This window comes from Amborella trichopoda, chromosome 1, assembly GCF_054954075.1.
Source record: "Amborella trichopoda isolate Santa Cruz 75 chromosome 1, AtrichopodaSantaCruz75HAP2 v2.0, whole genome shotgun sequence".
Taxonomy (NCBI): Eukaryota; Viridiplantae; Streptophyta; class Magnoliopsida; order Amborellales; family Amborellaceae; genus Amborella; species Amborella trichopoda.
Genome location: NC_142336.1, coordinates 20,521,291 through 20,539,340, shown reverse-complemented (window position 1 = coordinate 20,539,340; position 18,050 = coordinate 20,521,291). Strand labels below are relative to the sequence as shown.

Here is an 18,050-nt window from a genome sequence, read left to right as displayed (position 1 = left end):
GACCATCACCTATTTAAAAGCATCTTTTCTCCTGTTTTTTTTTTTTAGGATTGTTACATCGGGTCACCTATATCCGGCCGAATCGGGATGACGAGAAATCAAGCCCAACTAGCACTAGAAAACATTTCCAGTATTACCTAGTGGAATAAATTTTTTTTATTTTTACAATAAGGTTCTACTTTCTCACAAAATTTTCTAGTTTTGCTTCTTAGTTTGATGTTAGTGATATCAGATCTTATTTTTTTTCTTTTAGTTTTTTATTATCTCAAACTATAGGGATGCTAAAACGTTAGGGTTCATTTGCATGTCACCGGATGGTAAAAAGTCAAAATATCTTAATTTGGATTTATTTGTGGAACACTGGACCTACACTTTATTTTTCTTTTAATTCAGAATGTCCAATACCTCTAAAATTATTATTATTGCAGGGTTTGATGTTTCAAACATTGAACCGATCTAGACTTGGGGTTGTCAAATATACGAGCTATTGCCTAGCCCTAGAGTTCAACTGAATCAAAAAAATAATATGAATAAAAAGAAAAACTAGCCCCATGTCGCTGACATCGAAACGGGGGATAAAACTAAGCGGGAGGGAAGGGGGGGGGGGGGGGGAAGCATGGTAGGACCTCTACTTAAATTTTGGAAAAATATGGAGCATTTCCTATAGATTTTCCCATTATGCATTTATGAAAATAGGAGGAATGGTGACAAAAGAAAGTATAGGATTGTACCCCGACATTATCCGTTAAACACATTCACTCTAGGCCTAACAACATACATCTGGAGTTCCATTCTTGCTATTGTCCTGATATAACATTATAAACACAAAAAAAAAAAAGAGAGAGCACAGAGTACACCTGCATACCAAACCCTACACTTCTGCAATCACATACATCACGCAACCGCATTCACATCTTATTCGTGACCCAGGAGATATCTTATGAAAGCATCATATGGATAACAGGACGGGAGGCACCATGGAGGCAACAGATGATGATGTTGATCACTTGCTGCGTGAATCATTTTCGGCTCGATTGACTTCGTTGTTTCGGGCCTCCCCTGAAATTTCCTCCAGTGAACGGCCCTTAGTCTCAGTCACCAGGAAAGTGAAAAAGAAGCCCAATATGTTGGTGAAGGCTAGTATGATCATCGACTTCTGTATCTTCCCAGGGTCACCATCTAGTGTATAAGATTGAACCCAGAAGGCACCCACCATGGCCCCCGCTTTTCCGGAAGCGGCCGAGAGGGCGTGACATGTTGACCGTATCCTCGTAGGGAAGAGCTCTGCCGGCAGCACAAATGTAGTGCTGTTCGGCCCAAAATTTGCGAAGAAGAACGTCAGACCGTATAGAATGGCAAACAATGTGTGATTATGTTCCTTGAGGTAGTTGTACTTAATCCCCGTGATTAGCATGAAGAGGGACATCATGAAGAAGCCAATGAGCTGTATGTTGTAGCGGCCGAGTGACTCGATGAGGGCAACAGTGACCCAGTAACCAGGGAATGTCCCGAGCATGGCGATCACGAACATGGCCCTGGATGTCATGTACACCTCCTCCAGGGCGTTAACTTCGACGGCCTTCTTGACTAGCCCAATCGCCGGGAAGATATCCTTCTGTGTCAGATTCTGACTATAGAATGCGATGTCTAGCAAGAACCAAGTGGTCATGGTTCCCACCAGGTGGAGCCCGTGTCTTCGGAGGAATTCCCTAGACATCAATGAGTAATCATTGTTGGCCTTGAACTGGGATAAGTATTCGGGCTCTTCTTCGATCTCTATGTTCAGGACCCGACCCATGTCTGCGGCAGCTTGCTTGGCATTGCCGGCGATGATGGCGGTGTAGCGACCGGTTTCGGGCATCTTCATGCGCCAGTAGAAGGTGAGAAGGGCAGGCAAGGCACCGAGCATGAGCACAATGCGCCACATGTGATCAGCTTGCTGCTGGGTTGACATCACTCTATTCTCTTGAAATGATGGTGCTGGGTATGCATGCTTGAAGATAGCAGAGACAATCATAGCCACAAGTCCCGCAGTGATGATCCCAACCCCTTGCATAGCGAAAACTGCTGCAATGAACGCACCTCGTGTCTTCTTGTTGGCATACTCCGACATGATGGTGGCCGAGAGGGGGTAGTCCCCACCGATGCCGAACCCGAGCCAGAACCGGAAGAAGCACAGTGTTCCTGGAATAGACATCAATAATTCTTAATCGATAAGAACTAATGGGTCCTTTGTATCCAAGGGTATCCAAAACCATGTCTTTCATAAATTTTTTGATATATAATCATGTTTTCTGGAAGCGAAAGAAAAGGGCAAAACATAAATACACAAAATCTAAAAAATAATTGGGTTATCAAACATGACTTTGTCTAAAGATAGAGAGAGACTATGATATAATACAATTGATGATGATAATACTATTTTCACACACTAGAGCTGGAACTGCTACTATTTTCACACACTGGAGCTGCCCACTTTATTAAATATAATTAATTTTGCCAAAACATTCCCACAAATTAGAGAGAGATACTACTTCAAATTAAGTACAAAAAAGAGAAAGTATATTAAAATTTTAGAAAGAGAAAGTATATCAAGTTTTATAGAGAGAAACTATTGAAATTTTTTAGAGAAAGAAATTATCTCAATTTTTTTAGAGAGAGAAACTTTATCAAATTTCAAGTTTTAGAGAGAGAAAAATATCTTAAAATTTTAGAAAGAGAAACCTTCTCAAAAAATTTAGAGAGAGAAATTATATTAAAATTTAAGTTTAAGATAGATAAAATATCTTAAAATTTTAGAGAGAAACCATATAGAATTTTAGAGAGAGAAATTACTTGAAATTTTTTAGAGAGAGAAACAATTTCAAGAATTTTAGAGAGGGGAACTATATCAAATTTAATGTTTTAGAGAGAGAAATTTCTTGAAATTTTTTAGAGAGAGAAACAATCTCAAGAATTTTAGAGAGATGAATTATATCAAATTCAATGTTTTAGAGAGAAAAAGTATCTTAAAATTTAGAGGGAGAGAAACTAAATTCAATTTTAAAAAGATAAATTACCTAAAAAGTATTAGATAGAAACTATCTCAAAATTTTTAGAGAGAGAAAGTATCTCAAATTTTAAGTTTTAGATAAAGAAAGTATATTCAAATTTTGAAGGGAGAAACTATATTAAATTTTAGAGAGACAACCTACCCGAAATTTTGTAGAGAGAGAAACTATTTCAAAAGTTTTAGAGAGAGAAACTATCTCAAATTTCAAGTTTTAGAGAGAAGATGTATCTTAAAATTTTAAAGAGAGAAACTATATTAAATTTTAGAAAGATAAATTTCCTAAAAAAATTTTAGAGCGAGAACTCTCTCAATTTTCAAGTTTTAGAAAGAAAGTATAGTAAAATTTTAGAGGGCAAAGCTATATAGAATTTTAGAGAGAGAAACTACCTAATTTTTTAGAGAGAGACTATATAAAAAATTTTAGAGATAGAAAGTACCTCAAAATTTCAAGTTTTAGAGAGAAATATTATATTAAAATTTTAGGGAGAGAAACTATATCAAATTTTAGAGAGAGAGACTATCCAAAAAAATTTGGAGAGAAATTATCTCAAAATTTTTAGAGAAAAAAAGTATCTCAAATTTTAAATTTTAGAGAGAGAAAGTATCTTAAAATTTTAGAGAAAGAAATTATATCAAATTTTAGAGAGAGAAATTACTTCAAATTTTTTACAGAGAGAAACTATCTCAAATTTTATGTTTTAGAGAGAAACTATCTCAAATTTTTGTTTAACAAAGACATTATCTCAATTTTTTTAGAGAGAGAAACTACATCAAATTTTAAGTTTTAGAGAGAGAGAGACTATCAAAATTTAGAGAGGAGAAACAACCTGAAACTTTTTAGAGAGAACTATCTCAAAAATTTTAGAGAGAGAAGCTATATCAAATTTCAAGTTTTAGAGAGAGAAAGTAACTTAAAATTTTAGAGAGTGAAGCTATATCAAATTTTAGAGCTAAAATTACCTAAAATTTTTTAGAGACAAAAATTTTAAGTTTTTTAGAGAAAAAGTATCTTAAAATTTTAGTGACAAAAACTATATCAAAATTTAGAAAGAGAAACTATGTGAAAATTTTTAGAGATAGAAATGATCTCGAAATTTTTTGAGAGAGAAATTGTCAATTTTAAATTTTCATAGAGAGAAATTGTCTTAAAATTTTTGGAGAGAGAAGCTATATCAAAATTTAATTTTTTTAGAGGTGAAACTATCTCAAACTTTTTAGGGAGAAACTATCTCAAAATTTGAAGTTTGATATGTTTTTTCTCTTTGTGCAATAGCAAACCAGGTTATGCAAAAAAAAAGATGAGCCATGAGATTTGCATAACTTGACCATTCAAGGCCATCCAAACAAGTTCTACTTGAATAATCAGGTTTTAACATAACTAAAATTTGACTTAACAAGGTTTTGACGAGCACTTAAAATAGTAGAGAAATTCTATCATAGGTGAAACAAGATGGAGGTTTCATTTATGAAGCATTCTATGATTATGTTGGTCCGGAATTCAAAGTACCTGTAATGGTCTATTACAAGTTTTTGAAAACACCTCAGTAAATTGTTGCTGAGAGCAAGGAGGGAGTGGTGCATGTCAGAACAACCACTCCAAAATTTGGGAAACACAGTATCAGTTCAACCCAAGAATGCACATAATAAGAATCTAGAAAATGCACTTCCCCACCTATCACGGACTTGGGAGTGGAACCGAAAGACAGCCCGGAGCATATTGAGCAGCCCGCCATGAGGGCGAGGGTGACACCGTACACCTTCTTCCGACCAAGCTTATCACCAAGCCAACCGAACACCAGTTGCCCTGTCAGGGTCCCAACAAGAGCCACACCTATGACAAAGTTGTTCACAGGGTCCGGAATCTTGCCCGGCTTAGAGGATTTTGGGTCATAGTAATAGAGGCGCCCCAAGAGCTTCGACACAGTGGATATACTGAAAAGGTCATAGGCGTCTGTGAAGAAGCCCATGCCTGCGATAACGATCGTAGTGATATGGTACCATTGCGTGCGTGCCGAGTCGAGGGCGTTTAGCACTGCAAGGTTGTCCTGATTCATGGCTGCCTGCCTGCGTGCATGTTATGGCAACTGTGTTTACAGTGTCTCTTACTTATAGTTGAGATGGGGGCGTTTGTTTCAAGAGTGGTAATGGAATGAAACACAAGGGAAGGGATATTCCTTAATGTTTCGAGGGTGAGTGGAGATAACTATGCTGGCTACTTAGTCTTTAGGCCTTTATTTTCCCATGTTGCTTGGGAATCTATTCATTAATTAAAGGGTAATATATTTACGATAAAAATTCGAACTATACATCAAACCATTTCGAAAAAAGCGGTTTCGGTGTTTTGAAACTCTCAAATTGATCGCCTCTATCTTAACAATTTTGGACTCAAATGAAAATGATTTGAAATGTTAAAAGTAGTGCACTTCGTAAGACATTATTATTATTATTCTAGATTATGTAATTATTCAAAGAGAGGTTACATCATCGGAAACAAATAAAAAATTCATGGACACTCCCCACTTAACCAGTAAATATGCAACTTCATTGGCCTCCATGTAAACATGAAAGAATGGCAATGTCAAGGGAGCCACCAAATTTAAAATTGGTGGCCCAATCAATTTATGTTGCCTTGGAATCCGCTGTTTCTTCTTGCACTAACTTTGTATGACATTATTTGTACTATAGTTATAAAGGACTTATCGACGATTGAACATGTTAGATCACTGACCTGCACATTAGCTGATCTAGTCCAAATTAAAAATCAAGTTTGATAAACAAAGCCAGTTTAGACCATTTCAACTTGTCAAATAGGGTTGGACGACGCTTTTCTAATGTATCTTATAGCTTTAGATTATTACTCATCTTTTGTCTTTATATTTTAAAATCCGTTCTAACTGGTTCAACCCATAGTCAGACCATTTTGACTAGACCAGACTCCTTACTTATTTAGTGGTTTGTGTAATCCTCATAACAATAATTTGGACTATCTATTTTTAAATTTTTAAAATCCGCCAAATCTACACTTTTCTTTGGAGCTCTAAATTTCAAAATAAAGAGTGAAAATCGATATTCATAAGACTATAAGAGTTTATGATGCTTATAGCTCTATGGTGGACAAGGTTTTGAGGTTCGGCTTCACTTTTTAAGACGCCTTGTGCTAACCGCTAGTGTTCAAAACCACAGCTCGGGCCGAGTACTCATCCTATGCTTGAGCCGAACGCATACTCCGGGGTGATCATCACCACCTTTGGCCCAAGTAGGGCCGAGTACTGTAGCAGCAAAAAAAATGTTAAAATTTTAAAAATACAAAAAAAAACCCAAAAAATAGGAAAAAAATTAAATTTAAAGTACAATTAAACAAAACACATCTAAATGAGGTTAAAAAACTGGAGTTTAAATGAAAGGAAAAGTATTCAAAAATACCATTTATCTTTTGTATAAGGTGGTTACAATTAATCTTGACCATTGGATGTGAAATTGGGTAGATACATTTATTCCATTTACCAAACTCAAAGTGTAAAGATAATTTTCTCGAACTTTGTGACACACCAAGCTATCAAATTTCACATAAGATGGTGATAACTAATTGTGTTCTCCTTGTACACAACAACAACAACAACAATAGTCATAATCGTAATAAATACAATAACAATAACAATAACAATAATAATAATAATAGTACTAATGATAAAATAAAATATTTACATAAAGAAATATTAGAGCGATAGTCCATTGTGTCAAAATACACCATAAGGACTATCTTTTTCACTAATACGATTTTACACCAAAATACTAATAAATTAAGAATAAAATTCTTGTGGAGATGTGTCATTCCTCTTAATGATGTGTCAATCATAAATCCATCAATTTGTTGATGTGTCATGAGAAAGCACATACACTTAAGAATATAATAAAATAAAAGACACATAAGCAACATGTATCACATGAATAAAAGCTCTCTTTCTCTCTCTCTCTCTTTAAAACCATCATAAGTCCATCATACCAATGATGGGGTCTTCTCTCTCTTCACTAGTAAGTTTCTCTCTCTCTTCAACGAATTTCACTTTCTCTCTCTCGTAATATTCATAATAATGCCTCATTATTTTCATAAGAATGATATTCTCATTATTCTTATAATAGTAATAGTCTTATTAAAATAAGTGTTTTCTCTCATTTCTAATATTCTCATACGAATATTATTATTTTAATGATATTTTTCTCTCATAACAATCATGTTTCCCTCTCACTCATAATACTCTCATTATTATTATTCTCATAATATTGGTATTATTGTACGAACCACGTTTTTGTTAATTGATAACATACCATATTGCAGGATATTTCTTTACGTATTCATTTTTGTTGCATACCATATTACATGATATTTTCATTATTGCATTATATTTATTGCATACCATATTGTATGATATTTTCATTATATTTCATACTATATTACATGATATTTACCTTACTTGTTCCTTACTGGTTCATTTTTATTGCATACTATATTGCATGATATTTTCATTATTCTCATAATATTGGTGTTCAAGTTTTATTTTTATTAAATAGTATCGTTAATATGTTAAGACATAAGAATTCTTTATTCTGAGGTTGTTGGGGATTTAGGTGCAATATATGAAGTGGATCATCAAAGACCACAATTTATTGCATCATCCTATGTGAAATATTTTATAATGTTATGAATTGATTTTACATAAATTTTATTATTAGTTTTCATTTACATATGATTTATATGAATATTATTTTTTTGCTCTTATGTTATTTACATTGTTTAATGTTACTACAATATTTATTATGATTTTTGTAGTATGTTCTCATACGATAGTGTTCTTAAAATAATTAAGAGACTTATAATAGTTTTTCTTGCTCTCTTATATAACCATATTTTTATGCTCCTTTCCCTATAGGAACTCAATTGGTCTCTCCCTTCTACATTTAGTTGAATACCCTTGATTCCAGTTCTACTCCGGCAACAATAGTAACATATCTATCTTAAAGTGACATATAGGTAAGTGGCTTCATTTTTCCTGTAAAATCATTGTTTGAAGAAAATTGATATTTCTATAATATTCCCAGTAATATTTCTACATTTAATTGTAATATTCCTAAAACTGTAAGTTCTACGTATTTCTGTATTGAATTGCAATATTTGAAGCATAAATCCTAGATACTGTAAATATTATATGCAAGTATATGCAAATGTTATGTGTAAGTGTTATATGCACGTGTTATGTGCGAGTGTATGTGCAAGTGTTATGTGCGCGTGTTATGTGCAATTGTTATGTACAACTATTATGTGCAAGTGTTATGTGTAAGTATTATGTGCAAATATTATGTGCAAGTGTTATGTGCAAGTAATTACTATTAATTGCTTCATGAGAATTCATATTAATGAATTCAATAATATTTTGAAAATACGATATTATTGTTTCCTGATAAGATATGTGTGCATCGCAACATGCTTCTGATAAGATATGTGTGCATAGTAACATGCTTATGATAAGATATGTGTGCATGACAACATGTTCTTGGTAAGATATGTGTGCATGGCAACATGCTCCTGATAAGATATGTGTGCATGGCAACATGCTCCTAATAAGATATATGTGCATGGTAACATGCTTCTGATAAGATATGTGTACATGGTATCATGCTTCTGATAAGATATGTATGCATGAAAACATGCCTCTGATGAGATATTTATGCTGGCAGCTGTGATTTTTTTCTAACTCTCTATGATAAGATAAGAGTTAGGAGTGTGTGTGTGTGTTTGGGTGGTCGCTCCCCCAAAATCTATGTGAGGCATTACTCATTGGGATCCCTTTGGTAGTGTAATGCTCTCTCGCCAGAAGGGCACATGGGAGAGCCGTGTCTTGCAAGGTCAGGGCCTATCAAAAGCCCCAAAGCACGTTGGGGTTGTGTGCGTGAGTAAGGCACTATACAACAGATTTACCCGTTGGTAGTGCTTATTCCTGTGGGATAGTAGAAGTTCTAACCTTGAACTCGAGGCTTGTGACTCAAGGTTAGTACTTCTATTATAGGATTTCTGTTATTGTGAACACTTGTTTGATCATATCTGATACTTAATTGCAGTAATGTTTTAAAGTACTAAATTTATATTATTGTTGATCTTGATATGATCATGTGCATATGGTCAATTTATCATACTTATTTTCTTTGTTTAATAACGAATACAAGATATGTGTAAGATTAGAAATGAATCTGTTTAATAGCATGTATTAGAATGCATGAAATCAATATGTCGAAATTCTGCTTAATATGCATTCTTTTAGAAAATATTTACACTCTCTAACCATGATTTGTAAGAATAATGATGGTCACTTATTGAGTAATCAAACTTATCAAGCTATTGTGAAATTTTTCAGAGTAATCGCAGCCGTATTGTTCGTATGTACAACATGAGTAGTTTGGAAGAAGTTTGTAGTAATGGAAAAATTCACCTTTGTAACTTTTGTACTATTAAAGTTGTATATATATATATACATATTTGAGCATATGAAATAGTCCATTGAGTTCATTTTTTAATGTTGAAAAGTTCGTGTGGTCCCTTATGGATCTCATGGTGTAGTTTCACCATAACTTCTTTATTTTGTGTAGTATCTTTCTCAAACTTTGAAGAGCTATTTTGATACATGTCTATATCATGGTTTGATCCCCATTAAGTGAAATAAAAGTGATCATTTGTTTCCGGGCAATGATTTCATGCAACAATTTTATAATAATATGATGCAACAATCTTAAAAAATCATCTTATGGCCATTTGTTTGATCCAAATTTTGAAACATACACTCTTTTCATTCTAATGAACAATTACAAAAAAATAAAAAATTGAAAACACAACTTAGAAATTATTTTTTAGCCCAATTAACATAGACCGTTCATTTTGGTGAGATGCTTAGATCTAGGCTTTAGAAGGAATTTTTCATTTTCAATTTTTTTGGATGGATTTACTATCATTAGATGAACAATGTTAAAAATAAAAAAATGATTTTGAGTTTATAAAGGCTAATATCTTGAAATTCACAAAATGAATGGTCTAGATTCGTTTTTGGAGGAGACTCATTTTTTACCATATCTAGGGTTCAAATTGAACTTTTGTTTTTTGAGGACTGATTATTGAGATGAATAGAGTGTGTGTGCAAAATTTGGGGCCATACAAATACCACAAACATGATTTTCTAGAAGTGTCGTTGCATTATATTATGATACAACCGTTGCATTGGATCATTGCTCTTTGCTTCCTATTGGATTGATCTCCTTGAGTTATTATTATCACCCGTGTCTTAGACAATGAAACAAAATTAAGTCCTCAAAAGGCCATTTTGTTGCCCGGGCACAAGCGGTTCGAACCATGGTTTCCCCATGTATGTTTGCATGTTAATTTGATGTATTTACAGTTATTAAATGGATTCATGATTGGTTAAATTGACTATGTTGTGTGTATATTGAGATTGTTATTTAATCTTGCGGTACGAACTTTAATGTTATGCATTATTGTTTATGCGAATTGAAATCTTATCAAATTATTATGGTCATGTGTATGATGTATATGAGACATTATGATATATGATGAGGATAAAGACTGAAGATGAAATTATCATATAATTTTGATATAATGAGAAATTACGAGTGCAAGTCATGCAATATGTTGTAGAGATGTTGTCACACCCCAAGAATTTACAATACTGATATTCCTGAGATGTGACAGTCAAAACATATATACATCTCTTGATAGGACAAATTTACACTGACGAATTCTTACAAAGTAACAAAAAAAAAGCTTAGACACAACTACAATATCTTCCAAAGTTGCCCTTGACGAGTACTCAAAATGAAGCCGCAGTTATCCCGAAAAATGTTTACCAATAGTTTGATGAGTTTGGCTACTCAGTAAGTGATCATCATAATCCTAAAAATAATCATGATTGAAAGATATCAATATTTTTTCAAAATGAAATCTATTAACAGAAATGCATCAACAGTTTCACTTTCAATAAATGCATAACTAAGTATAATCCGAGTAATTGAAATGCTTATAACACTTTTAACGGCGGTACATAGTTCAAAGGATTTCACAAAATATCCTACTGGCGTCCCAAGTAGGTCACTATATACCCCATCAGCGTCCTGATGGGTCCACTTAATCCCTATCGACGTCCTAGATAGGTCCACTTAATCCCTGCAGGTCCATTTATACCTCACCGGCGTACCGGATGAGTCCACTTAATCCCTACCGGCGTCCCAGATAGGTCCACTTATACCTCACCGGCGAACCGGATGAGTCCACTTGCATACTTAAATTATTTCTAAATCTCTTTAAACATTCGAAAACAGCAATATCATGTACTCAACATATTACTGAAATCATTAATATGAATTTCACTTAAACCATTAATAACAGTCACTCTCTATAACATTTCAAAAACAACCAATCAAATATTTTGGGCTCAAATTTAGAAAGGTAGCAGTTTGTAAAGGCATTCTAGCATAATTGCCAATTTAATATGTCTAGAAAAATTCTTATAAAAATTCAAGAATACGGAATTATCACAATTTATGGGATATCAATCCACAAATAAGCATTTCACAACAATACTATAATCAATTACAAAAATATCAATTTTTTTAAAATAATAAGGCAGTCATTTGCACGTGAATTTTACAATGTCTAAATATTCAGAACAATAGAAAGAAATATCACAATTTTTACTAAAAGCAGAAATATCACATTTATTTCTAACAATAAACAAGAAAAATAAATAAATTTATTTTTCTAATTTACAGCATTCAAAATTTCTAACATAGATAAAATATCACAATTTTTATTAGAAAGATTATTTTTCAAGATAATGAGGTCACGTGCGCATAAAATTTATCGCGCCTAAAATTCATGATAATAAGCAGAAATAATTATTTCATTTCATTTTTAAAAAGAATGGATTATTTTTCGAGACAATGGGGTCAATTACACACAAAACTTATAAAATAAAGATCTTGGACGGAAATATCACTATTTATTAAAAACAGACTATTTTTCAGGAAGACGATGTCACTTACACACAAAACTTATAAAATAAAGATTCTGGACGGAAATATCACTATTTATTAAAAACAGGCTATTTTTCAAGAAGACGATGTCACTTACACACAAAACTTATAAAATAAAGATTCTGGATGGAAATATCACTATTTATTAAAAACAGACTATTTTTCAAGAAGACGATGTCACTTACACACAAAACTTATAAAATAAAGATTCTGGACGAAAATATCACTATTTATTAAAAACAGACTATTTTTCAAGAAGACGAAGGCACTAACTCACAAATATTTGAGAGGGAGCTTCCGATAAAAATTCGGTTCGAGAGAGGAGTTCACTGTGTTTCGACCAGAGAGAGAGAGATCTCAAAATTTTTTAGGGTAGGAGTGCTCACCTCCCCTATTTAAATTCTTATAACGTATTATTATATTATTTTATTACGCTCTACCTCATACCTGCGGTGTCACGTTAAGAGTCTGCTTTTAACATACGGAAACCACGTCCACTAAAGGACGTGGCAAGCAGCAAGCAGCAGCAGACAAAAGCAACAGGCAAAAGCAGGCAAAATCAAAAGTTTAAACCAAAGTAAAAACTTTTGAAAATAATGATGGTCCCCAAGGACCATCATACTCAAACAGACCATCACCTATTTAAAAGCATCTTTTCTCCTTTTTTTTTTTTTCTTTTTTTTTTTGAAATTTTAGGATTGTTACATTCTTCCCCCCTTAAAGAAATTTAGTCCTCTAAATTTGTGTACCTGATTATTGAAAAAGATAGGGGTATTTTTCTCTGATTTCGTCTTCTCGTTCCCAAGTCGACTCTTCTCTTGAATGATACTGCCATAATACACGGACCAAAGGAATCTCCTTGTTACGCAACACTTGCACCCTTCTATCCAGTATCAAAATTGGCTGCTCAATGAAGGATAGGTCCTTCCTGATCGGTAAAGGTTCATATTTTAAGATATGGGATGGGTCGGGCTGATATTTTCGTAGTGAAGATACATGAAAGACATTATGGACATTTGCCAATTCGGGTGGTAAGGCAAGTCTATAAGTGACACCTCCGATTCTTTCCAGGATTTCAAATGGTCCGATGTAACGTGGGCTCAACTTTCCTTTCTTTCTGAATCTCATAATGCCCTTTATTGGGGAGATTTTTAGGAAAACTCGATCACTTTCCTCAAATTCAAGATCTCTCCTTCGGTTATCGGCATAACTCTTTTACCGACACTGAGCTGTCCTGAGCCTTTCACGAATTAATGCTATTTTATTTGTGGTTATCTGGACAATTTCTGGCCCCAAAAGCTTTCTTTCACCAACCTCGTCCCAACATATGGGTGACCTGCATTTCCTTCCATACAGGGCTTCATATGGTGCCATCTGAATACTGGCTTGGAAGCTATTATTATAAGCAAACTCAATCAGGGGTAAATGGTCATCCTAGCTTCCTGTAAGGTCAATAAAACAGGCCCTCAGCATATCTTCCAAGGTTTGGATGGTCCTCTCCGATTGTCCATCAGTTTGGGGGTGAAAGGCAGTACTAAAGGTGAGTCTCGTCCGCATGGCTGACTGTAGTCTAGCCCAAAATTTAGAAGTAAACCGAGTATCCCTGTCCGATACAATACTGACAGGAACTCCATGCAATCGCACTATTTCCTTAATGTACAACTGAGCCAGTCGATCCAAAGTGTACGTCGTGCGAATCGGTAGAAAGTGGGCAGCCTTGGTCAACCGATCCACAATGACCCAAATGCTATCATGTCCTGAATTTGTTCTAGGCAAGCCAGAGACAAAATCCATAGAGATGTGCTCCCACTTCCATTCTGGCACGGGTAAAGGCTGCAACAACCCAGCGGGCCTTTGATGTTCAGCTTTTACTTGCTGGCATGTTAGGCATTTAGACACAAATAGTGCTACCTCTTTTTTCATATTATTCCACCAAAAGGTTTTCTTCAGGTCCTGATACATTTTAATACTTTCGGGATGTATCGTATAACGAGAATGATGTGCTTCTTCTAAGATAGCTTTCTTTACACTCTTATCATTCGGGACACAAACCCGACCTTTGAATCTTAGCAAATCCTCACTACATATAGAGAATTCATCTCTCGTTCCTTGCTTCACCTCTTCTATAATTGTTATAAGCTGAGGGTCTTTCTTTTGTGCCAATCGAATCTGTTGGATTAATTGGGGTTCCGTCTTAATATTGGCAATCATACTTACCACACCATTAATGGACGGAGTTGGATGCCAATCCACTATTTCCTCTAACAATCACATTTCTTCGATCATTAGATGAGCTAAGACTCCCGTAGATTTTCTACTTAGAGCGTCGGCCACAACGTTAGCTTTTCCTGAATGATAATGGATTGTAAAATCATAATCTTTTAAGAAATCCATCCATCTTATCTGCCGCATATTTAAATCCTTCTGAGAGAAAAGGTATTTCAAACTCTTATGATCCGTGTATATTATGAATTGCTCACCATATAGATAATGCCTCCATATTTTCAAAGCGAATACTATTGCAGCTAGCTCCAAATCATGAATTGGATATTTTTTTTTCATATTCTTTCAACTGTCTAGATGCATATGCCACTACTTTCCCATATTGCATTAATACACAGCCCAAACCTTTATGTGAAGCATCACTATAAATCACAAATCCCCCATTCCCCTCAGGAATAGTTAAAATAGGTGCTGAAGTTAATCGAACTTTTAGTTCTTGAAAACTCTCCTCACATTCACTTGTCCACTCAAATTTGACATTTTTCTGTGTCAATCGAGTCAATGGGATTGCGATTCGAGAAAATCCTTCTACAAATTTTCTGTAATATCCTACCAATCCCAAAAAGCTTCGAACTTCAATCACATTACTTGGTTGTTTCCAATTAATTAACAACGGCTTCAACCTTTGAAGGATCAACTGATAGACCTTCCTTTGATATGACATGTCCTAAAAATGTCACTTGTTCAAGCCAAAATTCACATTTACTAAGTTTGGCATACAATTTCTTTTCTCTTAATATTTGCAATACCATTCTTACATGCTGCTCATGTTCTTTCTGATTCTTGGAATAAATTAAAATATCATCGATGAATACTACAATAAATTTATCCAAAAAGGGCTTAAAGATTCGATTCATCAAATCCATAAATGCAGCTGGTGCATTGGTTAATCCAAAAGGCATGACTAAAAATTCATAATGGCCATACCTTGTTCTGAAAGCTGTCTTGAGTACATCTTCACTTTTAATTTTAAGCTGATGGTATCCAGATCTAAGATCAATTTTTGAAAACACTTGTGATCCTTGTAATTGATCAAATAAATCATCAATTCTAGGTAATGGATACTTATTTTTCACTGTCACTTGGTTCAACTGTCTATAATCAATACACAATCTCATAGTCCCATCTCTCTTTTTGACAAACAGTATTGGAGCACCCCAAGGTGACACACTGGGCCTGATAAAACTTTTATCTAATAATTCTTCCAATTGTTGATTCAATTCTTTAAGTTCTGCAGAAGCCATTCTGTAAGGTGCCTTAGAATTTGGTGCTACCCCTGGCAATAATTCAATGGAGAATTCAATTTCCCTGTCAGGCGGTAATCCTGGCAATTCTTCAGGAAAAACGTCGGGAAATTCTCGGATAATCGGAGTGGTATCCAAATTTATTTCTTCCTTCCTATCTTCTTTGATATAGGCAAGAAAGCCTTGACACCCTTTTCGAAGGAGGTGATTAGTTCGAATACAAGAGATTAAATATGATGGGGAGTCTTCTTTGACACCATTGAAGTAAAATACTGGTTGATTCGGAATACTAAAGGTAACAATTTTCTTATAACAATCAATACTTGCATGGTATGCAGAAAGCCAATCCATGCCTAAGATTACATCAAAATCTTGAATTTCCAGGAGTATTAAATCAACCAACAGTTCCTTTTCTTCTATCTTTATTACACATGATTTGTACATTATATTGGTGTTAATTGAATCTCCCATCGGTGTGGCTACCTCTAGAATGTATTCTAATTGTTCTGGTTCTACCTTTAAGTGGCATGCAAAGTGTTGTGACACAAATGAATGAGTAGATCCAGGATCAATCAAAACATGAGCTACTTTTTGGAAGATAGTAAGAGTACCTTGGATCACTGATTTTGAGGCCTGAGCGTCTTGCTCGGTAATCGCAAATACTCTTCCCTTCATCTGAGGCTTTAGAGCTATCTCTCCCTGCTTTGGAAGCTGTTGTGTCTGTAAGCTAGGACATTGTTTAATCTGGTGTCCCAATTTTCCACATTTAAAACAGGCTCCGGTATTCCAATAACAAGGGCTTGATCCGTGATTTTTCCCACATTTTCTACATGGTTCTATTGGGTTTTGAAATGGCGAGGGCCTTGGCTTCTTGTTTGGCCTTTCAAACTGTTGTCGATTAGATGATGTAGGTCTAACATGACTGTTCTGATTTTTCGTCTTTTGATAATCTTCAAAATCTTTTTCGACAATTTGAGCACGATCCACTATTTCAGCATAAATTCTTAATTTCAAGACTGATATTCTGCTTCTAATAGCTGGCCTGAGACCCCTTTCAAATTTCTTCACCTTTCGTGCCTCATTGTTAATCATATGTGGTCCAAACCTGGCCAATTCAGTAAACTTGGCCTCGTACTGTGCTACTGTCCTATTTCCTTGGATTAATTCTAGAAATTCTATTTCTTTTTGGTCTCGAATAAAATTTGGGAAATATTTTTCATTAAATGCCTCTAGAAATACTTCCCAAGTCAAGGTTTTATTTTCTTTGACCAATACTCTTTTTGCCATTCGCCACCAGTGTTGTGCCTAACCTTCTAACATAAAAACTGCCAAGGCCACCTTCCTATCATCAGACATTCCATAACCTCGAATATTTTTTCCAATTGCATAATCCATCCCTCGGCTTCCAGTGGGTTTACAGCACCCTTAAAAGAATGTGGGTTTAATTTCTTAAATTATTCGATATTGCTCCCACCATTTCCTGTAACTGACTGCCTGGGTGGATTGTTGTTTTCCATCTGATGTTGCATTAGAGCAACCAGATTTTTCAAGGCTTTGTGAATTCCTTCCAGATTGGCTTCAGCTATTCTGGATCTTGACTTTATCCCGGTCTGTACACACAATAAATGTGATTTTAAGTACATTCTTTTTAAATTTCCTAAGGATCTTAAACCTATTGCTCTGATACCATAATTGTCACACGCCAAGAATTTACAATACTGATATTCCTGAGATGTGACAGTCAAAACATATATACATCTCTTGATAGGACAAATTTACACTGACGAATTCTTACAAAGTAACAAAAAAAAAGCTTAGACACAACTACAATATCTTCCAAAGTTGCCCTTGACGAGTACTCAAAATGAAGCCGCAATTATCCGAAAAAATGTTTACCATAGTTTGATGAGTTTGGCTACTCAGTAAGTGATCATCATAATCCTAAAAATAATCATGATTGAAAGATATCAATATTTTTTCAAAATGAGATCTATTAACAGAAATGCATCAACAGTTTCACTTTCAATAAATGCATAATTAAGTATAATCCGAGTAATTGAAATGCTTATAACACTTTTAACGGCGGTACATAGTTCAAAGGATTTCACAAAATACCCTACTGGCGTCCCAAGTAGGTCACTATATACCCCATCAGCGTCCTGATGGGTCCACTTAATCCCTCGGCGTCCCAGATAAGTCCACTTAATCCCTGCAGGTCCATTTATACCTCACCGGCGTACCGGATGAGTCCACTTAATCCCTACCGGCGTCCCAGATAGGTCCACTTATACCTCACCGGCGAACCGGATGAGTCCACTTGCATACTTAAATTATTTCTAAATCTCTTTAAACATTCGAAAAAGCAATATCATGTACTCAAC

General features: G+C 34.7%; 1 protein-coding gene across 1 annotated transcript; it reads right to left on the bottom strand.

Annotated features, from left to right (window-relative positions):
- Window positions 1-657: 657 nt before the first annotated feature.
- On the bottom strand, window positions 658-5,106 carry LOC18429855 (low affinity inorganic phosphate transporter 4). Its single transcript, XM_006839130.2, has 2 exons — window positions 4,725-5,106; window positions 658-2,184 (listed from the first exon to the last, which is right to left on the bottom strand). Exons 1-2 carry the CDS (start codon window positions 5,104-5,106, stop codon window positions 1,004-1,006), a joined length of 1,563 nt encoding a protein of 520 aa, XP_006839193.1. The 3' UTR covers window positions 658-1,003.
- Between the last annotated feature and the right edge of the window lie 12,944 nt (window positions 5,107-18,050).

What these genes read in the sequence shown, in the direction of transcription:
- LOC18429855 (XM_006839130.2), bottom strand. Translation starts at nt 5,106, where the DNA reads ATGAATCAGGACAACCTTGCAGTGCTAAACGCCCTCGACTCGGCACGC. An exon ending in CACTCCCAAGTCCGTGATAG is followed by an intron (nt 2,185 to 4,724) that starts GTGGGGAAGTGC and finishes TGTCTATTCCAG; the next exon opens with GAACACTGTGCTTCTTCCGG.